The sequence below is a fragment of the Nicotiana attenuata genome, unplaced genomic scaffold (genome assembly GCF_001879085.1).
Source record: "Nicotiana attenuata strain UT unplaced genomic scaffold, NIATTr2, whole genome shotgun sequence".
Lineage (NCBI taxonomy): Eukaryota > Viridiplantae > Streptophyta > Magnoliopsida > Solanales > Solanaceae > Nicotiana > Nicotiana attenuata.
Window position 1 is genome coordinate 25,785 of NW_017674416.1, and position 26,161 is coordinate 51,945.

A 26,161-nucleotide genomic window follows, 5' to 3' on the forward strand; every position below is an offset into this window, starting at 1 on the left:
CTCTAATTTTCAAATACCATTTTCACTTGAATTTTTCTTCCACTTTTTTTTTTTTTTTGGAATTTTACAATTCTTATGTCCAAACGCCCACGCATGGTCTAACAGAGAAAATATCCAAATTGACCATTAAAACTAATTAAAATATCACGGGTTTTTCGGTGACTAATACAAAAAAAATTCTGATTGATTACTTTTCAATTTTATTTTTCTCTTTATTTCAGCACTAGTCACACACACACAAAAGAAAAAATTAGAAAAGTTCAAATGAGAATCACTATAAAAACAAAAAGAAAGGTCTATAGTAATGAAAATAAATCGCGATAGAACGAACATATGAAATTGTACAAAAATATCAATCACAATCGTTTTTTAGCTTGGATACGTGAAAAACTTATGATTAATTAGTTTACTTCGGGTGGACCAAAAGTGCTCAACTTTTATAAATTTATTCGAAAAAATGATCGTATATGCTCAAAGTAATAAAATAGAGATGAAAATAAATTTACTCTTGAACTTAAGGGATCAATTAGATTAAATTCTCCTAAAATATTTTCCTTCCTCTCATCTCCTACATCCATTTATGGCTTTTTTCTCTTAGAATAACGGTAAAGTTATCTTCGCGTAATTTATAAGTTACGGGTTTAAGCCGTATAAGCAATCACCAGTGCTTGCATTAGGGTAAGCTGTCTACATCACACCCCTTGATGTGCGACCTTGATGTGCTATCCTTCTCTAAACCCTGTGTAAATACGGAATACTTTACATACCGAACTGGTTTTTTTTTTTTTTATCATTTAATTTTGTTTACAAATTTATGTAATTTATTTTGCATGGATACAGCTATGAAATTGAACACTTGGAAGCCCTTTTCACACTGCCAAAGTGAAACCAGACAAACGCTCGTTCGTCGCTACTCCAACTTGAAAGACTCTAGGTTTTTATTACTCCACAATGGTTTGCCACCGTAATTAATACAAAAACCAATGTCCTTTTTTTGACCTTCCACCATTAAACCACCCTACACAGTTCACACCACGCGTCCCTCCCCCTCTCTATATGTATAGAACAAGACACAATTCTTCACTGACAAGTTTAAACTCAAAGTTAAAAATAAAAAAAATAAAATAAAATTAATTTTTTTAATACTGAATTTGTTTTGAAAAGATTCCCATGGAGAAAGTGAAGAAAGGCCAATTGGTATAACATCATGGTTCTGAACTTACATTTGGCCAAGTGTTAAAAAGATTAATTAACTCAAGTTTAATATTAACCCAAGTTAACTTAACTTAACTTACCTCACTCTTTGACCCCCCACCCCCCACCCAAACTCATAAAGGGTGGGTGGTGTTGGTCAGCTTATAACTCCATTCTAACCCAAATGCAATTCTTGTATTCCTCACTCTGTCTCTCTGTCTCTTCTTAATTTGGTAAACCACTTTGGTTTACCAGAAAAGCAGCAAAGCAAAGAAGAGTGAAAACAAGAAAAGAAAGAGGAGACTCTTTTTTTCTTGATTTTACACACCAACCCACTCTCTATTTTCACCTTCCAGTCCTCAACCCAACCTCCTAAATCCAACATAATTCAATACCCAGAACACCCACATTGCCATTTTTATCAATTGAGAAAACCCCAAAAAGGAAAAAATCAGGAATTCAAAGATTAAAGATTGAATTTTTATTTTCTAGGCAAAAAAAGTTATGAAGAAATCTCCATCTTTTTCTTTTTCTTGTTCCTCTTCTTCTTCCTCATCTTCATGCATTGAGCAAATCCATGAAGAAACAGAGAAGCAAAAGCTGAAACCAAAGCCAAAATCAAAACCCAGAGCTAAACGTGCTACTAGAGCCAAGAAAATTGTAAATGCTGATTCTCCTAATTCTTCTACTGCTAGAAGAAGCTCAATTTACAGAGGTGTAACCAGGTATGTTTAAATTTTTTCTTAAACCCCACTAAATTCTCAGTTCTAATTCACACAGTAACACACACAATCAAGGTGTTTGTTAGAAATCATAAATTCAATTGGATTTTTGTACTGGGTTTCGGTTTTTGGTTGCATGCATGAAAAAATGGGTGATAAAAAAAATGTTCGATTTTTTTCTTTTCTTTTGTTAATTAAATTATTTGCAGGCATAGATGGACAGGAAGATATGAAGCTCACCTATGGGACAAGAGTACTTGGAATAGCATTCAGAATAAGAGAGGACGACAAAGTGAATGCTCTTCTTTTACTCATTTTTTTAATCTTTCTTTCCTTTTATTTATTTATTTGGATTCAAAAAGAAAAAAGAATTGAATTCAATGAGATCTGCAGTAAATATTATATTACAGCAATTTTTACTTTTAATCTCATTTTTGTTAATTTAATTAATTATCTGACTGTGTTCTTTGTTGGTTCTTGTGATGATCCCTCTCTGTCACTTGCAACGTTAACAAAAACGCCTCTTGCTGCTTAGTTTATTTGGGTAAGCACTAAACCTCTTGCAAATTTTTTGACTTTAGATAAATCAAGAATTATTAGTGGGGAGAAATGTACAAGTGTTTTCAGCACTATGTACAACACCTTTTATGCATACGTTGTTCTAAAAGTAATTTCAGTTGTTTGACTACTTCTTTTAATTAAAAATCAACAAAAAGACAAATTAATTGCAAAATTTTAAATGTCATTTTTAATTTGCTATTAAATGCAGGAGCTTATGATAGTGAGGAAGCTGCTGCCCGAACTTATGATCTTGCGGCCCTTAAGTACTGGGGACCCACTACTACACTTAATTTTCCGGTAATTAAATTCTCATATTTTCTCAATAAATTCCATTTTTTCCATTTTTATATATAATTTAGAAATTTTTTAAACTATTTTGCATGTGAAAAAAGTTAGGGGGGTGTTTTTTATTAGTTTTCTTTTGTTTTTATTGGAGGAGAAAACCGTAGTACAGTGACAAAAATAGTCATCTATAGACAAATAAGGCTACGGTACAATATTTGATTCGTGAGGTATAACAAAACGATGCAGATCGAAACGTATAGCAAAGAGCTTGAAGAAATGCAGAGGCTATCAAAGGAAGAGTACTTGGCTTCATTACGGCGACTGAGCAGTGGATTTTCTAGGGGTGTTTCCAAATATCGTGGCGTCGCAAGGTATTTATATATTAAAAAAATATGCTTTAAATTATTTCAATAATTTAAAAAATTTAATTAGAAAAAGTAAAAAAAGACAAAGCAACATGCAATTTTAATTTTTACTTATATTAAGCGTACATTTAGTAGAAGTCAACAAATTTTGTGGATTTTCATGCTTTTTGCGCACAACTGGTTAAGTGGGACCCACTGGCACCTAGTTTTCAGTAGGACCCATTTGGATTCACTGTCTATATGTGGGCTGTGGGGTGTGAGTGTGTGACCGTGTGAGTCATGCTTAAGTGATTATGGATTCGTAAAATTGACCATTCTAAGAGCTGCATTTTGCAAAAATAACCCCTTAATTTTGGATAGAACGCAAATTTGACCCGTTATTATTGGATTTTGATTTGGACAGGCACCACCATAATGGTCGATGGGAAGCACGAATTGGACGAGTCTTTGGAAATAAGTACCTCTATTTGGGAACTTACAGTATGTTTTTAACTTTTCTTTCTTTCATTTTGCGCCTTAAAAACTGGTTAGTGTGATTTCGAGCACTAGTTTCTTGGTTGGTTCAGTTTTTTTTTATTCTCAGGACTCGAATCAAATCCGAAACTTTTGGTTGAGGGTGAGATATCTTAGCAGTTTAGGAGATTCAATACTTTGGAAAGATTTATCACTTTTGCATGTCTAACATAAATCTAAATAGATTCAATAGGATTAAAGCTGACATGGCACATGATCATTGGTGTTTTATATTATTTACTGCGATCAAAAGTTAAAAGGCTGAGGTGGTCCAATATTAAATATTTGATGCAGATCTTTGTGGACCGTACAAAAAGTTAAGACTTTCTGTTCAACCTTATAAAAACTGAAATATTCCTCTTTTTTTCTTTAGTGGGTTTAAGCCTTACCCATTTTGTTCTGTGGTTTAGGTTTGACTAAACTAGAAGAATAAACAAAAAATTACTACTACTAATTTCTACATTTAAGCAATCAATAGCTACACATCCTCTTTAGACCATATGATCCTAGTTACTCACTAATAAGCAAAGCTTGACCTGGGATTTGGCCGGTTCCGACCATCGAGTGGGTCCCACATATTCATTAATAACATTTTCTAGCAAAAAGTTTTAAGTGGGTTGTTAAATTAAACATCACTTCCTATATTAAGTAAATTGAATATGGCCCTTTAATCGTGTATGGCCCACCTTAAAATTGAAATATTTTTTTATGGATATAAATATTGCCTTTTTAGTTATATAGTGTAACAACTTGCTCCATTCGGCAACTTAATTGAGCCAATTTTGATTTTTATGAAATTACCTGAATCATGTAGATGCTATGTACTTAGTTAAGTGGGAGATATTAATTACTGTAGTAGTAAGAGATTTGAATAGTGATTAAGATAACTGTTTAATATTAATCTCAGTGTATAGATCTTGGCTCGTGATATTGTCAGACCCTTGATTCATGCTAATGGGATGAATAATTTATGTTTAATCTAAGTAGACAATTATGCCTTTGGATTGATGCATACTGTCTCATCATCCTTATTTCCAACTATACACTCCAAAAAACTAACCCTGATCAGTGGTAAGAAGGCTGCAAAGACCACACCCTCCTTTATCATTGATGACATGGCTCTTTCACTTTAAGTGATGCATAAGGTACAATCTCTAAAAGAAAAAGACCAACTTACCATTTTATTTCTTTTCTCCACCCCCACCCCCACCCAAAAAAAAGTAGAAGAAAAAAATGTCTTTTTTTTTTCCTTTGGTATAATCATTCGGTCTGCGATGGTCCAACTAATTTGAATTCGTGCCGCATAGGGGCCATTTAAAAGGGAAGCGCTTCTTATTTTTCCGACGACAAGGGTCGTCGTTTCGTACAAGGTCTGGATATCCCATGGGATTAGCTATCCCACCTTCTACATGGGATAACAAATCCCACCATTTTTTTAGTGTAAAAGTTGTCCCGACTCCCGGGATTAGCTAATACTCCAAACCAAACATGAGATAAAGTTGATTTCAAATTCTATCCCGCGATTATTATTCTTATCCCATGTACCAAATGACCCCTTAGTGATGAAGAAAAACATGTCATGTACAACTATGGGTTGAACAAGTAGTACTGTATCACTCAAGAAGAGTTGAAGCTAGACTCTTGTGTTGTTTTCGGAACAAGTAGTAATATAATCCCATGTTACTTGCAATTGAGGCATAATTCGTTGCTTTCAACGAACGAGTAAGCCCAATCTAGAGCGTTTATATTGTCACATACACTTAGTTTATTAAAGATTCATCAATTTCCTTGTTACTAATGTTTTCACTTGCTGATGGCATGGGCGATCAGACAATGCAAATTACGGCATTGTGTATCTTCAAATTGTTTTGAATGGATGATGTCTTTGTTTAGGTCTGCTGCCTTTTATTTGCCATGTTCAGTTGGTGTATTCTGTGATTTTAGAAACTAGTTCAAACTAGGTCTCATATAGTTGCGTGCAGTAACATTACCCGGAATGAATTTAGTGGGCAAACAGATTCTTGAAATCACTGGTTATTTACCTCTTGTCTTTGTTGAAGGCACTCAAGAGGAAGCAGCTGCAGCATATGATTTGGCAGCAATTGAGTTCAGAGGGCCTAATGCAGTCACCAACTTCGACATCAGCACATACGCAGACAAGTTGAAAAAATTCCGCGAACCAGAGCTGGTACCAAAGGAGGAAAAAACAGAATCATCTGCTGAAGTGCAATCAAATGAGGTGTCAGAACAACAACAGCCAGTTCAACAACAAGAAGAAAACCAACAGAAGTTTCACCAAGAAGAGCAAGAAGAATTAGCAGTGGAACCAATAGTAGTACCAAAGTTAGAGTTCACGCCTTCGCTTGATTCTGATGAAGTGACTCAACCAAAAGTTCTGAAGTTGGAGTTTGCTCCTTCAGTTGAGTCTGCTGATAAAATAAAGGCGAAGGATCACGAGGAGGAAGATGACAACCCGTGGAACATGTACTTGGATGATACATTTGATTCCTTCCCGGTTTCCGACTTCTCTCTTGACAAACCATCCGACTTGATGGATTTTTTCAACGATACCGGCTTTGACAACAACATTGACTTCAATTTCTATGAGCAATCAAGTGAGAATGAGTTCAACCTGGATGTATTCTCCGACAGCATGATCATCGACATGATTGAAGCTAAGGAGGAAGCAATGATGAATCCATCGAATTCGCCTACTTCATCCTCATCCGTGTCAAGAACCACATCCATTTCTAGCGACACGAAAGATGTTGGAGGTTTGGACTAAAGGTTCAGTTTTGTGTCGAAATGAAACTTAAGTTTGATAGGAAACCTTCCTCCTAGCTAGTTTTAGATGCCCTTTTCCTTTCCTAGATATAGGGACACAAGCAGAAGGCCTTGTGACTGTGTTTTAATTAGTTTCTTCTCCAAAACGAACTACTGCAGTTTAGCTATAATGTTGCTTAACAAGTTTTTGAAGGGTGAATCTATGTTCCCTTTTTTGGTTTCATTTGCCTGTTGATATCCCCCAACCCCTTACTCATATTGCATCTTTAATATTAGGCGACCCGGTGCACTAAGATACCGCTATGCGCAGATTCGGGAACAAGGGTCTATTGTACGCAATTTTAGCCTTTATCTTGTTTTCACGGTTCGAACCCGTGATCTCCTGATCACATGGCAGCATCTTTATCGGTTACGCTAGGGCTCCCCGACTGGTCGAACAGAGACGAAAGTAACATTTAAATAAACATGTAAAATGAGTGCATCAAATTAGAACTAGAAGGAAATTTTATTGCAATCTTCTAATTTTACAAATGTTCTTAGTCATATGACACTCCTATACAGCATATGCAATCGATAAATAAAACGCAAGAAATGTTTGTAGGATCAATGAGAAAAATGTTGCAAAATATGATATACTAGTAAACAAATTTTCGGAATCAGGTGAGTCAGAGGTCAGGAGCTCAATCAAAACTATTTACACTTCCCTCTTAGCATGTAGACCAGGATGACCGAAGATCGAAGCCTGGCAATAACAATGAAGGAATTTGAGCGCTGAAACTCAAAATATAAAACAACAAGGCGATTATCAATTAAAAAGTGACGGAAAAGGTAATAAAGCAGTACAAAAAAAAGAGACTAAATATGATTTTAAAAACTGAACAAATGGTGCAGTTAAAAAGAAACATAAAATAAAAGGTAAAATGAGATTATTAAATAGTACTAAGGGCAAACGGAAAAAGATATTTAATGTAACAATAAAGTGTTGGAGTAAGGGATTTAATAATACAATTCAATAAATTTTAAGTAATTTTACAAATATATTGTATTCTAAAATAACGTATATATTTTCTTTTCAAAATAAATGACATGGCATGTAGATGTTGGCAAAATGATGACATGTTATTATTCGATGCCGAAAACTTAGCTTTTTGATAGCTTTATTTTTTTGGACAACTAACAAATAGTTTAATAATTTATTATTATAAAAAATAATATTGTAAGTTTAATATTACAGAGAGTAAAGTTAAGCAATTAAATTTAAAATTATGTACGAGACTTGAGGACTGAGGTCTTCAAAGCTTTACCGGAGTTGCATTACATTTGACAAAATTAAACTGAAAACTACCAAAAACAGAAAAAAGAATTACAACAGTGGAAAGAGAGCAGAGAAATTTCTTCATTTCAACAAACCCAGCACACCCGCGCGCGCGACCAGAGAGAGAGAGAGAGGGAGAGAGAGAGAGCTAGTAATATCAGTAACATTATAGCCTAACCAAGAATCTTTGAAGTACTACCATCAAGTTTTGCTGAAAGATACATACAATTAGGCGCGAATTTCAGGTTTATACATTTTGGGTAAGATTTAGCCCTTAATTTGTATTCACTTCTAGTCCTTTACCCTAATTGCATTGTTTTTACTCCCGTTGGCATAATCACCCCATATGTCCGGGCTTTGTTTATTACAATTTTCGTAACAAGTATTGTTCTTGAGGTACTATACTGTTATGAACTGGGTGCTATTGCTTTTGGAGATTTAAAATCCTTTCTAGGAGATGTTATATATATATATATATATATATATATATATATATATATATATATATATATATACATATTATTATTTGTTCTTGTCTTTGTCCTAAACATTATTGATATTTATTTTCATTTGAAGTTTAGAGGAAGGTGTATTCTCATGTGTGCAAAATTGGAGTGTTTGCTTATTCTTTTATGTTAATATAAAATATTGAGTCACTGGTTATCTTGTTCCATTCATGTGATGTTAAGGCCACCTTTTGCTCATTTTCTTTTTACAAGAGATGAAAAGAAGACGTTTTGACCACGAAGAAATAGATTGATCTGTCAATGTCAGTCCCCCAGTAAGATGAATATTGAAGGGATTGATGTAGAAGGGCAGAAGAGGCAAAAAACTGGGGAAATAGCTGCTGAACTAATTCACAATTCCAAACAGGGTTTGCCGGAGAATTTTACTGAAAGAGATTCTATCGTTGAAGTTGATGATGGGGAAGAGAAGCCATATGTGGGGATGGAGTTTCAAACAGAAGAAGCAGCAAAGAACTTTTTTGATGCATATGCTAGGCGTGTGGGCTTTAGCGTACATGTTGGACAGTACAGCCGAGCTAAGCCTGACGGCCCTATCATTAGTTGGGACTATTCTTGTTCAAGAGAAGTTGTTAGAAGGAAGAATATAGAGAGTTGCAACGCTATGCTTCGCATAGAGAGAAAAAATTCAGATAGTTGGGTTGTGACTAAATTTGTTGAGGATCACAATCATTCAATAGTGAATCCCAGCAAGGTGCATTACCTTCGGCCTCGTAAACATTTTTCTGGTGCTTCCAAGACTGTTGGAGAGACACCGGGGGCTCCAACTGTTGTTATGGTTCCGGTGGACGGAAATCATGTATCTGTCAGTTCTAATGAAGGTGTTAAGGATGCTTCTCCTGTGGAGTCAAATCGTGTGACCAAGAACTTTAGCCCTGTCATACCAATAATGTTTATCCAGCCTTGCAGCCGAAAGAGAACACTTGGAAGAGATGCCCATAATCTTCTTGACTATTTCAAAAAAATGCAAGCGGAAAACCCTGGTTTCTACTATGCTATTCAACTTGATGATGAAAATCGCATGACGAATGCTTTTTGGGCTGATGCAAGATCGAGGATAGCTTATAGTCACTTTGGCGATGCTGTTATTTTTGATACAATGTATAGACCAAATCAATTCCAGGTTCCATTTGCTCCATTCACAGGCGTAAATCATCATGGACAAATTGTTTTGCTTGGCTGTGCATTACTCTTAGATGAGTCCGAGTCTTCCTTTACTTGGCTTTTCCGGACCTGGCTATCTGCAATGAATAATCGCCCTCCAGTTTCTATTACAACCGACCAGGATAGAGCTATTAAGGCAGCAGTCAACCAAGTATTACCGGGTACTCGTCATTGCATCTGTAAGTGGCATATCTTACGAGAAGGGCAGGAAAGATTGGCTCACTTATATATGGCTCATCCTTCTTTTTATGGGGAGCTGTATAGCTGCATTAACTATTCTGAGACTATTGAGGATTTCGAATTATCTTGGGCCTCTATACTTGATAGGTATGATCTCAGGAAAAATGAGTGGCTTCAAGCTGTATATAATGCTCGCAACCAGTGGGCTCCAGTATATTTTCGAGATACTTTCTTTGCTGCACTTCCCTCGAACCAGGGTGTAACCTCCTTTTTTGATGGATATGTGAATCAACAGACAACTCTACCAATGTTCTTTAAGCAGTATGAAAGAGCTTTAGAAAGTTCACTTGAAAGGGAAATTCAATCAGATTTTGATACAAATTGCACCACACCAATGCTAAAGACCCCATCTCCAATGGAACAACAAGCATCTAACCTCTACACCAAAAAAGTTTTTGCAAAGTTTCAAGAGGAACTAGTCGAAACTTTTGCCTACACTGCTAATAAGATTGATGGTGATGAGAGACTAAGCAAATTTAGGGTCGCAAAATATGAACAGGATGACAAAGCATACATTGTAATGTTGAATCTTGCCGAGATGAAAGCGAGTTGCAGCTGCCATATGTTTGAGTATTCGGGCATCTTGTGTAGGCACATCTTAACCGTCTTCACAGTGACTAATGTTCTTACAGTTCCGTCCCATTATATACTTAGGAGGTGGACAAGGAATGCAAAAGTTGGACAAGGATCAGAAGAAGACATTGTTAAACAAGGAATTAATTCTCTCTCTTCACGTTTCAACCACTTATGTCTGGAAGCTTTAAGATATGCAGAAGAAGGGGCAGTTTCTGTGGAGACCTATGATGCAGCGATTAGTGCTTTAAGAGACGGGTTGAGTAAGATTTCTATTGTTGCGAAAAATATTGTAAGACCCCCTAGCTCACAGGGAAGTGGAAGCACTCAGGATGAGAGCATAAAAAGAACTCTGGCTACTTCTGATACCGCACCATCTTTATGGCCTTGGAAAGATACAATGCCTCATCATTTTAACCTTAATGATGTCAGTTTACCTGCTGGTGACTTAAATCAGCCCACTATGACACCTGTGGCTATAAATCGTGATGGTGGCCTTGCTGATAATGTGGTATGAGAAGAAAGAAATACCTCTTTTGTAACTTGTATATACATTTCTCAATTTTTTATCTGTCTTTGACTATTTTGGACAAGAAAAGAATGAACTACTCAACTGCCACGGAGATGAATTATTGCCTTTTCTCTCCTTCACGTGTTTTGTTTCATGTAGGTTGTTTATACTTGTTTTAAGTCTATGACATGGGTGATTGAAAACACAACTCCAGCAAGTAAAGTGGCTGTCATCAATTTGAAGGTGTGTACTCTGTTTTAGAAAAGATTTTACTCTGAGTCATACTCTAGCTGAATACAGATAACGGATATACAGTTGATTTGATTTTTTCTTCCTCCCTTGAGAAATAAATTTGATCCTCTTAATGTCTAAAATCGGTGGAAATAATAATTTCCTTTGTGAAATTTTATTTGGACATATTTGATACGACTTTCAGTTGCAAGATTATGGCAAGAGCCCAGCAGGGGAAACAGAAGTTCAGTTTAGAGTTACAAGAGTCACTCTGGAGCCAATGCTGAAATCCATGGGTTACATAAGTCAACAGCTTTCACTGCCGGCAAATAGAGTAGCTGTTATCAATTTAAAGGTTTGCATCATGAATTTCAAGATTTTATTCCTATCTCAGAATCTCATTGAAAGAGCTGGGAGCTGTTGAACTGTTGCTTTTCTGCTTCACATATTCTTAATTATATTACTTCAAGTTTGTCAGAATTGGAGCAAAGTAAACTCATTCAGTATGCGCATTTTGATTAGTTACATTGGGAGGCATTCTAAAGACTATCTTAATATTAATATTAGATATTCAAATGAGCTTTATATTAAGCTTTAACGTGCTTTTCATCTAGTGAATGAGCTTTATTAGATATCACTATGGCGACAGTTCTGAAAAATTTCTTTAGTAGATGGATATGTAATTTTTCTATCAAGGGAAAGAGTGTTTCTTTCTTTTGATGTTTTGACAATTTTACCACCTGGCACCTGCCTACTCGACATACAAGTGAATATGCCTAAATTATGTGAAACAAATATTGGCCTCTGTCCCTTCCCTCTTCCTCCCTTTCATCTTCTGGATGCAGTATCCCTCTGGTGTATAATTATCTCTTAATTATTCGGGTGGAAATCCACCAATAGCTTGGCCATGTATGCTAATGAAATGCTCTGCTGGGCTTCGCTATTTAGTTGTCCTTGATATGGCTCTCCAAAGTAACATTCATGACGACTGAAAAACTAATTATGAAGAAATAATAGATGCTTGTGAAATATTAGTTAGAAAAGGTGTTCCTCTTAATTATCTACCAGCCTTGAATCGCATTTCTCCCTGTAGATTGAGAGGATTAATGTCAGTTGAATGCAGTGATGTATTATCCTTTAATATATGGACTGATAGTTTTTATCATTTCCCATCACAGCTTCAAGATACTAAGACACCTTCCGGAGAAACTGAAGTGAAATTTCAAGTTTCAACGGATACTCTAGGATCAATGCTGAGATCAATGGCTTACATTCGTGAACAACTTTGAGTAGGTGAATACTACTTCTCTTGTTATTCTTGTCCATATATAAGAACTAGAAGCATCAATTGATTTATTTGAGATTCTGAAAGAGAAATTGAATAAATTGCAAGCGTCACCTGGATAGTATTATATATTTTGCGGAAAAGGTCCAAATACCGCCCTGAACTTTACGATAAGGTCTACAAATAACACTCGTTAGAAGTTTGGCCCATTACCCACCTTGCCTTTACACTCTTGGCTCGGATACCCCCTTAATTTTAAACGGCTGCCACATGGATAAGTTATCTACTCATAATTTGACATGTGGAATTTTGATTTACACCCAACCGGATTTAATTAGCCTACCTGTTACCCGTAACCCGACCCGCAAATTGAACCTTTTCCGTAAATTAAATTGCCACTACAAAAAGATTTATAGCAATAACCGTGAAAATTAAAAGGAGCATAAAGAATTCACCTTGAAAATAAAGTGCCACAATCACATTTATACTCTCTAGTACCACAAATCTTAGAATGAGCCTTTAAATCAGACTGAACTGCATATTTCTTAGAACACTTATCACATTTCCACTTCTTCTCACCATGTTTACGGCAGAAATGTTTCTTAATTCCGGTCAAATCACCCAATGCCCGTGAAGGATCGTGGTGAACACAAGTGGTTTCAGGGCAAACATATACTCTCTTCTTCACCTCTTGCTCTGATCTCTGCCTTAGCTTCCATGGCAAATTATGACCCCTTCTATGCAACTGCAAATCTTGAAACCCTTTACTGCAAATTTCACAAACAAATCTGTTGTCGCCAGTAGAGTTTTAGGTGACAAAGCAATAACCTCTGCATCGGGATCTAATCAAAACAAGAACAAAACATGAGGCCTAAAAATCAAATCTTTACTGAAATTTGTAATTAGGGTTCGTCAAAAATTGTAGTTAAATTAAATTTTACCTTACCACAACAGCATTTCCTCCTCGAACCATATGGTGAACTCGAAGATCCTTGTTGAGATTGAGAAGAAGAGCTATCCCTAGTTGATAAGTGAAGTAAAATTTGTGTGTATTTAAGAAAGGGGTTTCCAATTTACGGGTCGGGTCACGGGTAACGGGTAGGCTAATTAAATCCGATTGGGTGTGAATTAAAATATTTGGGCGTAAATTAAAATTCCACATGTCAATTATGAGTGGATAACTTATCCACTGTGGCAGCCGTTTAAAATTAAGGGGGTATCCGACCAAGAGTGTAACGGCAAGGTGGGTAATGGGCCAAACTTCTAACGAGGGTTATTTGTAGACCTTATCGTAAAGTTCAGGAGGGGTATTTGGACCTTTTCCGTATATTTTGTGTTGATATATAAATTTGCATACATCAACCTTTAATGATTCAATACCTCTGGTTTAAATTCCTAAGCTTACTCAGTTCCTGATGTTTATCTATGGAGGTATTGTCTGCAGCAGAATTGGTAAAGGTACGTGGATTCATGTGAGTCAAACAAGAATAAGTAATGCACCTTCGATCTGAATCGCTCTGATGAAGCAGTAGCATTCTTTAGAACGATATGCACAAGATCTTTTTGAACTTGATAATTGGTATAATAATTTGATGGAAAGAACCTGGCATTAAAGCTGTATACAAGAGGAGAGAAATTTATACAAAAACATGACTCTTTGCAAAGAGCATTCAATCATCAATATGGACTGGAAAGTTGCACGTGCTCCAAAAGTGTCAAGAAAACAAAGAGTTCATAAAAAGGGCAGACCGGTGCACTAAGCTCCCGCTATGCGCGGGGTCCGGGGAAGGGCCGGACCACGTTCTGTTGCACGCAGTCTTGCCCTGCATTTTTGCAAGATGTTGTTTCCATGGCTCGAACCGGTGACCTCCTGGTCACATGACAGCAACATTACTAGTTACACCAAGAAAAAAAAGAGTTCATACCTTATCCGAAAACATAAGAGTTCACACTCATCCAAACGCAGTTTCTTTATCCTTTGATAGAATCAGGTTTATGGTAAGTCAGAGAAGAAAACCATTCAAAAGATCAAATTGGAGATATTTGAAGATTGCTCGACTTCTTTTCCTTCATCTATGTTGTTAGTTGCTTATCATCATATAAGTAGTTGTTGTTGTTGATGATGATGATGGATGACAATAACGAGTTTTTTGCCATATATTATGTAGGAACTCCTTGTAAATTGCTTGTGGAGGCAGAGAGCACATATTCACAGCTGTAGTTATCTCTAGTAACCACTCTGTTTGCTCTATATTCTGGCAGCACTTAGTCCAAGTATAACTATGAAGTTGACCCAACTTACTTTGTAGTTGTATGCTGGAAAATTAGTTGTGCATGTGTATGGAGGACCCTGCAAAGAATGTAGTCATTTTAGCTTTAGGTTAGTAGTAGTTGTTTCATTGATAACACCTGTCAATATTTCTTTTTTTGGTGTAGGTATAGGTGTAATCTGTTATTTGTATTCCGGTGTAATCTGCCTGTGCTAATATTACTCCCATGTATGAGGGATCTCTTGTTTTCTTCATTTTCTTTTCTTTTCGTGTTTTTCGTTCCTTTTTTTCTCTTTAATGTTTTGTCGAAGAGAAGAGGCTGAAATACGTAAATAAGCAGGTTGAGTCTGGTAAATGAAAGTTTTGGCACCAATTTCATGCAATTTATTATTCTGTTGTCATTGTATTTAATATGGTAGTGTCCATGGTTGAAGGATTGAGTTTATTTGTCTCGAATTCCCTCTTTTCTATGTGTATGTACCTTTAGTCCCTCTATTTTGAGTTGCAGAACGTAAAATCCCCAACTAGTAATCATGAGTCCTAATTGCAATTATAGGTCCTAATATTTTATTTTTATTACTGCTAAGTGGTATGATGTCTCTCTCCTGTGTCTGATGTCCATCTGTCTACTTTGATCGGGGAACTTGCAAGTTGCAGGTCGTGGATATTACATTAACGTCATACTTTTTTAAGACAAATCTTTCCATCTACTCAATCACTCTCTTATCTCTCCCTTTCCCAAGACTAAGTTTTCCATCTAATCAACCCCCCCCCCCCCCCCTACAATGCCTCTTTCTTGAACCCATCAGACATCTCTCCCCTTTCCAACTTTGGTCTTATCAGTGCACTAACTGACGAATTTATTAAGTCTGCATTTAAGCTTAAATTGATACGTGAAAGAGCAATTTCTCAAGTTTGCATCTAAGCTTAAATTGGCATGTGAAAAAGGAATTTCTCCCTTGTATTTTCCCCTCTTCTCCATCTTGTTTCAGCAAACAAGAGCAATTCTCAAGGGAACAAAATTCATACTCTCTTAAAGTTAAATCTTTTATATCTTCTATCCAAGGAAGCAAATTATTTTGAGCAGATTTTTCCCTTTTCATCCCAACACAAAGTTAAATCTTTTTATTTTTCTATTTTTTGTCAAAATTACCAAAAAAGAAAGTATTCAAAAAGCCTCTCTCACTCCACACTCTAAACAAATCATCAGTTTTTCACCATTGCAACCGGTTTTAGATATATCTTGCCACGTTTTATGTCATATGCTTTAAAACTTTTTCAAAGTCAGATGACAACTAGTAAGAAAAGAAGATCTGAGCCATCAGGAAAGAATTCCCAAGATGCTATGACTGATCCAGTAGAGCCATCTCAAATCATTAAGCAGTCCAAAGGCAGATGAAAATTTTATTCGCTCTCTGCCGGAAAAATTGAAGCAGTAAGGTCATCAACTAGAGCTATCAAAACGGACCAGCCCAGCCTAGCCTAGCCCAACCCTCGTGGGCTTTTAAAATTTTATGGGTTAGGACGGGCCGGCCCGCCATATGGGCCTTAAAATGGCCAGCCCAACCCATCCCTAAGAGGGTCGCGGGCTAGCCCTTCAATTTTTTTTTAGAAAAAAAAATTTATTTAAATCCTTAAATATTTTTTCGTGACATAGTCGATTAATCATGTAAACAACTTCTGTTTGCGTATAGCATACAAAAAGCTTGATATTTGAGAGGAATCTTGTAATTGAAATGCAAATTCTCTATATCTCTAACTATTGTTACATGAATATTTTCTTAATACTTTTCTTTTATTTTCCTCAGATTCAGGGATTGCTTCAATAAGTTTATATGCTGAGGTTTTTTTAATTCACGATTAACATCGTTTGCTGATTTCATCATTATAGTCCATAAAATTTTTAAAATTCCTGAAATTTGCTAGTGGTCAATTTGTTTTGTGTGTGTAATTAAAATTGATCTTTTTCTATACTGAAGAGTAGTTTAAATATTAATAGTATATTAAAGTAATCCAAACTAATCATTGGCCACTTAAAGTAATATTTTCTTTTGAAAAAAGATTATTATTGGCCACCTAAAACTTTTCGTGTTCATTATTAATTAAGCAAAATAAAAACTAATTTTGTCATATTACATGCATGTCAAAAACATAAATTCTAGTTGATATGGAAGGTAAATGAGCAATCTAGGGTTGGGGAATGTGGATTATAGTTAATAGTTTTTTTAGTTTTTATTTTTTTAAATATTAAATATTTGATAGTTAATTAATTTTTGGACCACGGGCTGGCCCAAGCCCAGCCTCGGTCAAGACTAAAGGGCCGACGGGCCGATTTGAATCGGGCTTGTAAGCCTCAGTTTTAAATGGGCTCAAAAAATCCTAGCCCAACCCTACCCAAGAAGCGGGTTGGGTTGGGCTGGCCTCACGGGCCAAGCCCATTTTGACGGCTCTAGTTGAACCTTTAGACCTGCGGTCTAAATATGATATTAGACATAAGTTTAAAATTAGGTGATCATTTTTGAACTTCGGACTATTAAACTAGTTTTAATAAAGTGGCCAACTCTTAAATAGAAATGTACACCACTTGCTACTATCTATCTATATATAATACTAGCTGACTCTTGCCCGTGCAAAGCACGAGCCCAATAATTTCTGTTAGCCTTTAGTTGCATCCAACGAAGACATATTGAAATCTAAGTCTAAACAGCAGTAAATGTTTCAGAACAACCGTAATACCACACACATAAGCACAATTCTAATTTTTAGAGTATGACATAGAAGACTACATATTACATCCGAGTATATAATACAATTTTCACAATCTATGAATTTAAGAATAATGAATTTTGCTCCCATTTTCAAATCACATTCCCTAAGATAACCGTACAAATGACATTTGTGTCGGCTTGTTCATACGCGCCTTCTCCAAAAGAGTGCCATTTTCATATTACTCCAACAAAATAGGATTGAGACATGCGCCAGCGTGTTAAATTTTAACACATCTACCTGAGATGTATAAGTGAGTCGTGTAAATAACAATAAATCCTTGAAGAGAAAGCCTAGTAATATACAGGCACAGAAGTGAAGCACGGTCTCATCACTAAATAGCCAATTTAACATATAGAAACAAAAGAAGCAATTTCATAACATGTGAGTTCAAGCATAGAAAAATTTGCTCCCTTCTAACTATTCCTTGCATGCTTGTTTATCCCGACTATCCCGGAGAAGCTACATCCTGAAGTCATTCTACAATAATTTAAGGATGAGACATATCATATCAAAAGTGGAAACTTGAGAAAACCTGCTGGAGTTGATCCAAAAACCCACTGACCATGAGTCCTGGATTTCTGACACAGCTAAAAGTTGTTACCTGTAGATACGACTTGATTTTCCATTTCAGTTATGCCTACCTCTCTGTTTCTCTGCCATGTAACACAGAATGTAAGTAATAATAGCGCGGCATTCAAATCAAACATATACCAAAAAAGTATATATAAGCCCTTAGATTCTTTTGCAGTACGTCAATAGATATCCATCGTCTCTTTAACAATGCATATCAGAACCCCAAGGAGCAGATAGTAACACAAACAGTACATTTGAAAGTCCGTCTAACTTAAGGACATAATCAAGACCAGCAGGTTCTTTTGAGTTAACGGCTCACAGGGCTCGTATGAACAAATACAAAAGGTTTTTTACCACTAATGGTCAAAGCATTTGCATCTGGTACAAGACTTTGGCAAGCATAACTCAGGAGCTTTAATATGGAATATTTTAGCGCCCTCAACTATGAGGAGCTAAAAAATGTTGAATCAGTTATAGATTAGAGAACAATCGTCACCTTCTAATCTTTAATGCAAATTACATTCTAAAATAGTAGCAAGTCCATGTACTAATAAACATAAGATGCTAGTCCCAATGAGTAATGCAAGCTCAAGTAGAACTCAAAGTAACCGAGAGCGATAATGCAAAATGGCAAATCCCCTTAGAAATACATCTGGAAGAACAAATTCTCTTCCTTCCAAATGCATATCTAATACTATTTTTTCTTTTAAAAAGGGAATTAGAGATACATATGAGGGAAGAGCATTGTAATCCTCAAGGCTATACTATTCATTTATCTAGGAAGTATGAAGAAGCCGAACTATCAAAAGCTTTATAACAAACCAAATACCAGCATATGAGCAACCAAAGGAAAAAAAAAAAAAGGAATAGTCTCTTGAATAAACATAACTTGGCATGTTAATCAGTATATAAAAAGATGGAGACACAAGTCATTTAAACGATAATAGAACCAACATGGTGCCTAGATTTTCTGTCAACGATTTATTATCGTCTATAAAAGCAGTCATATCAACTCTTATTTCATAGGACCTGGTGTTGGAAGTTTGATAGAAAACAAAGCCATCATGTACATGAAAAGGATGCAGCAAATTTAAGGAGAGATCAAAAGTTCACATTAGGAAGTTAATAAAAATGGCGTTCAATTTGGGCAAGAGACGAAGTATATCTAAGTATTTGATGAGAACTCCCCTCATGAATACATTACAATGTAAAAAGATTTAATAACTTACAAATTTCAATCAGGCTCTATGTAAAAACCATCAAGTAGACTTTAATAAGAAAGTTCAAGTAGACTTTATAAAGAAGTTCAAGTAGCAGTTCTCTGTAATTCCTTCAACCTGTTAGCTCCCATCCGAGCTCGCGTCTTTTTGAGATCTGAACAACCGAGAACTTCTTGTTGCGTTAGCTGGAGTTTGATTTGTCTTCTCTCTTCCTCCAAAAGACATATCAACTGCAACAAACTTTTGATGGGATAGTTGGTAGGTCCTGCCAAATATACAACATAATATGGTCAAAAATCTGGTGTAGTAGGTAAGTAAAGATGCTAATAGTCAATCCAGTAGAAGTTGCATGCAAATTTTTACCGGTGGCGCACATGAGATTAAAATTTATCATTTTGATTAAAAGTTCATCTAACTGATAGGTCGCATTTCAGTTTTCGCGCTCTTTAATAATCCTATCCAATCAAATATAGTTAATTTTTCAAAATTATTTTTACAATAACAATCATCGAAATAAGAATTGTTTCCAGAAACATTCTTACAAAACATTTCCACAAACTTCTTCCAGAATTATTTTCGAAAAACTCTTCAAACACCGAATATAGAAAGCAGTATCTTTTCCCATTGCAAATCTATAAGATCCTACGAATAAAGTAAGAATATCAAGTTCTAACAGCACTCTCTTGGATTCATTACAGATATTTAATTATTTTTCATATGTTTAAAGGAAATCACAGTTAAAAGAGAACCTTAAAACTATTGTCTCGTATCCATCAAGCAATTAATATTACACAAAAGTAGTTATCAGTTATGTTAGAGTCTACTGTCCACACCATCAAATATAGGAAGTAGCAGCTAGCATCATTCACTCATATTAAAGGAGATGCAAAATTCAATACATCTAAGGTGCAAGCTGATGGGAATAAATTCTTTCTTTCTTCTTCTTCTTCTTCTTCCGTTAAGTTGTAAAATGATTAAATAATAAAGCCACCTATTCATCACCTTAATGATCTTAAAACCTCAGGCTCTGCATACTATTCAAGGGGTAATACCTTAATACTCCCATTCAATAACTTTCGAAAGTACTTACATTCTGCAGGAACAATCTGAGGATTTTCTCTATTTGAATAGGAAACTGGAAGATAACAATCAAAATCTAGAAGTGTATCGGACAACCTACAACGAAAAACCAAAGAACAAAGCATAACCTTAGAAACGAATAAAACCCTATATTAGAGAATTAACAGTAAGAGAGAGAAAAGAATATTTCACAAGATCTGGCTAGAAAGATGAATAGCTAACCTGGAGATTGTATCAATCTGAGTAGAAGGATAAGAACAAAAAGTATAGAATTGGGGAAAGTATCTAAAGCAAATAAAAATGTAGAACCCCGTGCAGTGGAATTAAACTATGCAGTGGCTGTAGGAGTGGAGGCCACGTTGAATTAGCTAACCCTGATATGCTACATCAACTATATTAGATGACCAAAATGCTATTTGAATCTTAGTGCCAAAAAACGAACAGGTCGAACGGAATAAAGTAGTTGAAGCACAATAATCTGGCAGGCTTCTTCTCAGTGACTCGACAATAAGACATTGCTCTCCAGTTGAGCCTTGTCACAAATGTTGTCTTCTAAACTACCCAAAAATATTTGAAACGACAAACCAAGCCAGCTCTTTGTAGTTCAACAACTAACCTCAATTACATGGAGAATCATTGACAGTCACAAAACTATCTGTCTCATAATAGCGACACACAATATAGTTCTAAATGGTGGTATACAAACACATATATTAAAAAGAAAATGAGAAGTATTATTTTCTTCAAAGGTGTGCATTAGTAATAAGAAGGTATATTGCACTGCTTTTCTACAATCTATTTAAATTAAAAGAAATTGTCAGTCTCACAAATAAGAGGTGAAAGTCACAAAGGATTATTAGGTAGATTCTTTTTTTCCACAACTGTTTGCGTACAAGTAAATTCGCAATAGCTTAAAATAATAAAAGTCAAAGATCCATTCATACTGGTTGTAAAAACTTGGTACATGCCTTAGAAGTCAATTTCAAGGAAATGATAGGCATGCATGATATTCTCACCCTGATATTCTTCTTTCCTAAAAAGCAATAAGAGATTCTATTTAATGCTCTTGGCAAATCTTCATAATAATACCAGTTTAAAATAATATGTCACAAATGTGGCAAGAAAAAAGGTAAAAAAATTTGTTACCCATATCATAAATTTATCATATCAGAAGAGACCACCAACCCAGAAACTGTAATCCATGATTCACTCAGCACCCAAAAATTCACAATAACATCCAAATTGTTTGCTGAATAGTTAAACTAATTAAGTAATGCAAAAAGTTTTCAATGAAAACTTCCTCAGTTATGTTTCTTGAAGAAAACATCAATTTTGATGAGGTAAAATTCAAACTTACATGTAACTGCAAATACTTCATTATCAAATGACCGTGTGAATGCATACAATCAGAGTTTCCAACCGAGACTTAAAGTAAGCTCCATCGGAGTTCTCAACTAACACTTGGAGTAAGCTCCATCAGAAAATCTGTAAGATTGAAAGCAAAACATTCCGAGGTTGGTGTATCTTGTTGAGCATGGAGATGCATTACGAATTCAAATTTCTTTCTTATGGTGTGAAAAAAAAGGAGATGAAGCAACATTGACTCCTCTCTCTACCTAGACGATTACTCTTTGGTCAAAGAGTACTGAAGTAACATCAACTAAAATACACTAATTTCAAAAGAACTAATGTGATCATAAGAAGCAGAATATTTCAAAAACATGCTCATCTACAATTACAAAATTTGGATCAGTCGATAAAAGCTTTTATTAAAGATAGTAACAGAGAAAAGTACATGGAAGAATTGGAGGAAGATGGTGGAAACAGAAAATTACCTTTCTAATCAATAGAAACGAAAAAATAAAATTAAAAAGAAGTCAAAAGCAAATGAAATTACTACTATAATCTTTTTGTTCATCGTTTCTACCCCAATCTCCCAACTACATTTTACGCATAGCAAACCTTCCGAAACTCTACCTCTTTCTCTATTAAAGACATCAGCCACGAATTCCAGCAATGAAATTTGGAAGACTGAAGAGAAATTAGAAGTGGGCAAAAATTGAGACAGCTCATACCTGAAATTAGAACAGCCCAGCCGAGAAGATGTAAAGAACTGGAAAAAAGAAGTAATCATTGAAAATCAGAAGAAAAATAAAGAGATTATGCAAAAGGAACATTTTAATAATGAAAGAGAGAAACAAAAGCAAGGAGATGAATAGATGAACAAGAACATAGTAGAAAAACAAAAATGAATTTTAGCCATGAAATTGAAAATTTTGAAAAGAACTGGGAGAAGACTAAAGCAAAAATTGAGAGAAAAGATTACCTGAACTTGAAAGACCATGAAGAAAAATCAAATGAAACAACCAAGGGTTTCTTATTCTCATAAGAGAAATTCTTCTAGAATTGTGTCTGTATTTGCTGAACCACATATTATTACTTTGGGGAACTAAAAATAAGAGATTTGCTCTTGATCAACCAATAGAAATAGAAATAGAAAAAATAAAATCAAATGGCAAGGTAAAATGGTAATTTTGCCCCCTTGGTCGATCAACTTCTCTTTTCTATATAACAGAAAAAAGGAGAGGCAAAAGCATATTATTAAGATAAGTAGCATAATCACAAAAAGCCAAGTGGCACTGTAAAGACAAAATAAACTATCTTTTTAACTAAAAAAACCTTTTTAAATTTTGAATTAGTTAGTTATTCTATTTGAATTAATAAATATAGATATCTTATAATTAACTATATTCAAAAAAAAAAAAAATAACTACCTATTCAATTTGGGGAGTAGTTTCAAGTTGAAGTTTTAAAGTTATTTTAAAATAAAAAAATGAAAATCTATCTTCTATCTATTTATATATAATAGGAGAGGCAAAGAAATATTATGATGACAAGTGGCGTAATATTAAAGTGACATGTGTAGAATTTTTGGATAATTCTCCAATTTTGTTGGAGTTTCAAACCCATTTAAGAAAAACGTAAAGGACAGTTTTTTTTTTTCATAATTCAAAATTTGAGACAGTTTTATTTTTTAGAATTCAAATTTCAAAAAAATTTACTTTTAAAAAAATAACTGATTTTACATGGCACTATTAAAGGACACGTTTTGTTCTCTTTAAAAAAGAAAAATAATTTTAAAGCACCCACTTAATGAGTAAAAATTAAAGCACACTTTAAAAGGGCCTTTCTGCCTTCAGTTATCCGTCTACTTTCCCTAAGAAAGCCAAAAAACTTCCCCTTCTTCCCATGCATCTTCTTAACTACACCTCTTTTATATCATCTTTGTCACACACAATTTCACGTACAATCAATAGTTCCAAAAACAATACCTTAGAATCAAATACAATACATAGCATCATTGAAAGACGGATCGGATAAGTAGAGCAGAGAAAGAGTTAGTAAAGGTTGTTCGTTATATTAATTGTAATGGAGTCCCTTTTGTTAAAGGACACAATTCATGACAGGAGGAAAAAATGAGGTATTGGAGGCATGATGATGCACATGGAAGACATGAAAGAATAATATATTTGGTAAATAATATTACGACTTACCTTTTTACTTTTTTTTCACGTTAAAGAACAGATTTATTGTGTATAGATAAATTTTGTGATATTCTAATCTACATATATATTAAAGCAAGAAAGTTACCATATATAATTGACATTATGGTTAAGCCAAGTGGCAAGCTAATAAATGTCAATAGCATATGGTAACTTTATTCTATATTTGACTATTTTAGTTAAATACAAATATTAAAAGGTAATTTTGAATTTATAGATAAAGTTCTAAAATTCGAATTTAAATTAAAAATAAAATTTATCTTTTTTATCATGTTATCATACTTAATTCGGTTAATGATCATATGCAATCATGTTAGGAACTTTTGTTATTTTTTATAATTATTTAAATACTACTTCGCCTCTAGCAAAAAAAAAAAAACTACTCCATATAACTATAAAACTCTTTCACATTTAAAATCCTATAAGTATAGTTATTTGAAACACTGCAGCTAGATTTGAACAAAACAAAATTCTTTTAAAATAAATGTAATATATAGGGTACACGTCTATGTTTATCTAAATAACAAAAAAGAGTTTACAAAACCAAATAAAAGTTTACTTACATATATAATAAAGTAAACATACATGCTGGAGAAAGAAACATCACAAAATTAATCAATATTAAAAAAAAGTTATTTCTTTTTTCTTCTTGAAGAATATTTGTTTGAATAGTCAATTTGCATAAATGGACATCAAACAAATAACAAAACTTTGGCTAAACAATTGCTATAATTAAGGGTATAAGTTGAAACCCTTCTTTTAGATATAGTCAAGCCAATATTGCAAGGGTATAATATTCTTTTCGTTGAAGAATATTAGTTTTGAATCATTAGATTATGTGAAAGATTTTTTTTTTCCAAACTCAACAAGAGAGAAATTGGTTTCTAATTGATAGTTTTGATAGCTACTTTTAAGCGTAACAAAGAGCATATATAAAGAAAAAATTGGTATGACGTGAACTATTTTTTTTTAAAAAAGTAAAAAAATTATTTCGAAAAACTCTTTACTTTTTTCAATCAAAGAAAATAAAAAGATAAGATATTTTTGAACATTAGTAGAGAGTTTTAAAATTATTATAATAGAAGTTATATCATGGATAAGCTCAAAAAACCAAAATCTTATGGAATATTTACATAATATCCGGCCATATTTATTGTTTACTTTTTATAGCTAATATAAATAGATGATATACCGACAACACACGATTATACACATATTATATATGGATTATATATAAATTACACATCATTCAATTTTTTAATTTAAGTGGTCGAGTGAGCACCTATTTAGGTTGATTAGATAAAGCCAAAAGAAAAATATGAAATAACTTCAACCAAAGACTAAAAATATAACTAAAGTTCATATGTAGACAATTTTTATTAAAACTCATCCTTTTATAGTGAAATAAATTAATTTTTTGTAACAAAAGAAATAATGACATAAAAAATAAGATAAAAGAAAATAAATATTGAAAAAAATGTTAGAAAGATCTAAAAACGAGAAATAAAAGATGGCAACAAATTTCTTCTTATGTTTCATCTTTGTTGAGTATAAAAAATTTAAAAGTTAATCTCATCGATTTCAAATATTTTTTTTCAACTCAAATACATAGATTATAAGATAAGATATCTTAGAATATTTTTTTAATTTACATTATGTGTCGTTTTAAAAAATCACTATTACTAACAAACTGATATGATATTCGAATTTGAATTGGAATGCAGTTTGAGTAATTTGCATTGAGGTTAAGCCAAGTATGGTGTCGAAAAATAAACCGCTTGACAATTTTAAGACAATATAAGCAATGTTTTATAATAATAATCAACTAATTTAATATTTAATGATTCAAAGAATTTTTTTTTTGTATATATAGGGTATTAAAAATTCAAATTCTGGGCTAGAGATATGGATAAACTTAAAGTGGAGTCATACTGAAATAAATCCGGCCAAAGAAGCATTTAAATTTTTAGATAGCTGATTAAAGTGAATTTCTAAATTAAAGATAATATATTCACTTGCATCATCATAAAGATAATCTTTATTATAATATATATAAAGTTTTAGAAATTGAAATTTCAAAATAGAAATATTTTTTGAAAGATAAAACCATACATAATAAGAGTTCAAGTCGTAGTATAAGAGTCACGTCGTAATCAAAGAATCGTTTATGTCATGTCAACCTTAGGGATTTGCCATAAATATGAGTTATTATTTCACTTTTGTGGCTATTTTTAGGTTCCAATGACACCTATGAGAATAGTGCAAAAATAAAATTATCACTAGGAGAATTAAAAAAAAATGTTAGTCTTTTTTCATGTAGTGTTTCTTAATTAATATCTGACGATTATCTATAATTATTTAGAANACAATTTGAAACTTCACTAATAAAAAGAAGAAAGTTAGCAGAAATTCAGCAAGC

At 33.9% G+C, this 26,161-nt stretch overlaps 3 protein-coding genes and 1 long non-coding RNA gene across 10 annotated transcripts; 2 read left to right on the forward strand and 2 right to left on the reverse strand.

Moving 5' to 3' along the window:
* The first annotated feature begins 1,368 nt into the window (after positions 1-1,368).
* Positions 1,369-6,647, forward strand: LOC109218640 (AP2-like ethylene-responsive transcription factor At1g79700). The gene is made up of 7 exons (XM_019383013.1): positions 1,369-1,919; positions 2,126-2,208; positions 2,452-2,460; positions 2,686-2,774; positions 3,009-3,133; positions 3,531-3,607; positions 5,701-6,647. The coding sequence occupies exons 1-7, from the start codon at positions 1,699-1,701 to the stop codon at positions 6,423-6,425; spliced, it is 1,329 nt and encodes a 442-aa protein (XP_019238558.1). The 5' UTR covers positions 1,369-1,698; the 3' UTR covers positions 6,426-6,647.
* Positions 6,648-7,712: 1,065 nt separating this feature from the next.
* Positions 7,713-14,920, forward strand: LOC109218637 (protein FAR1-RELATED SEQUENCE 3-like). 5 transcript variants are annotated; one of them, XM_019383009.1, is made up of 7 exons: positions 7,713-7,999; positions 8,459-10,751; positions 10,911-10,994; positions 11,188-11,337; positions 12,161-12,275; positions 13,699-13,725; positions 14,436-14,920. In XM_019383009.1, exons 2-5 carry the CDS (start codon positions 8,526-8,528, stop codon positions 12,269-12,271), a joined length of 2,571 nt encoding a protein of 856 aa, XP_019238554.1. In that variant the 5' UTR covers positions 7,713-7,999; positions 8,459-8,525; the 3' UTR covers positions 12,272-12,275; positions 13,699-13,725; positions 14,436-14,920. The 5 variants fall into 5 exon arrangements, with proteins under 5 accessions (XP_019238554.1, XP_019238556.1, XP_019238555.1 ...); XM_019383011.1 differs by having other exon boundaries at positions 13,712-13,725; XM_019383010.1 differs by having other exon boundaries at positions 12,161-12,271.
* LOC109218633 (protein indeterminate-domain 2-like) lies at positions 12,719-13,240 on the reverse strand. The gene is made up of 2 exons (XM_019383004.1): positions 13,209-13,240; positions 12,719-13,034 (listed from the first exon to the last, which is right to left on the reverse strand). The coding sequence occupies exons 1-2, from the start codon at positions 13,238-13,240 to the stop codon at positions 12,719-12,721; spliced, it is 348 nt and encodes a 115-aa protein (XP_019238549.1).
* Positions 14,921-17,223: 2,303 nt separating the features above from the next.
* Positions 17,224-22,641, reverse strand: LOC109218639. 3 transcript variants are annotated; one of them, XR_002066790.1, is made up of 6 exons: positions 22,506-22,641; positions 22,255-22,292; positions 21,537-21,664; positions 20,190-21,212; positions 19,217-19,364; positions 17,224-17,959 (listed from the first exon to the last, which is right to left on the reverse strand). It is a non-coding gene; the product is annotated as an uncharacterized LOC109218639 (long non-coding RNA). The 3 variants fall into 3 exon arrangements; XR_002066791.1 differs by having other exon boundaries at positions 20,190-20,275; positions 22,506-22,632; XR_002066792.1 differs by lacking the exon at positions 21,537-21,664.
* Positions 22,642-26,161: the final 3,520 nt, after the last annotated feature.

Bases quoted from the DNA above. Each gene is read 5' to 3' on its own strand.
- LOC109218633 (XM_019383004.1), bottom strand. From the start codon at position 13,240: ATGGTTCGAGGAGGAAATGCTGTTGTGGTAAG. The intron at 13,035-13,208 runs GTAAAATTTAAT...TGAAATTTGCAG, and splicing joins GGAAATGCTGTTGTGGTAAG to TAAAGGGTTTCAAGATTTGC.
- LOC109218637 (XM_019383009.1), top strand. From the start codon at position 8,526: ATGAATATTGAAGGGATTGATGTAGAAGGGCAGAAGAGGCAAAAAACT. The intron at 10,752-10,910 runs GTATGAGAAGAA...TGTTTCATGTAG, and splicing joins GTGGCCTTGCTGATAATGTG to GTTGTTTATACTTGTTTTAA. The intron at 11,338-12,160 runs GTTTGCATCATG...TTCCCATCACAG, and splicing joins TAGCTGTTATCAATTTAAAG to CTTCAAGATACTAAGACACC.
- LOC109218640 (XM_019383013.1), top strand. From the start codon at position 1,699: ATGAAGAAATCTCCATCTTTTTCTTTTTCTTGTTCCTCTTCTTCTTCC. The intron at 1,920-2,125 runs GTATGTTTAAAT...AATTATTTGCAG, and splicing joins ATTTACAGAGGTGTAACCAG to GCATAGATGGACAGGAAGAT. The intron at 2,775-3,008 runs GTAATTAAATTC...AAAACGATGCAG, and splicing joins CTACTACACTTAATTTTCCG to ATCGAAACGTATAGCAAAGA.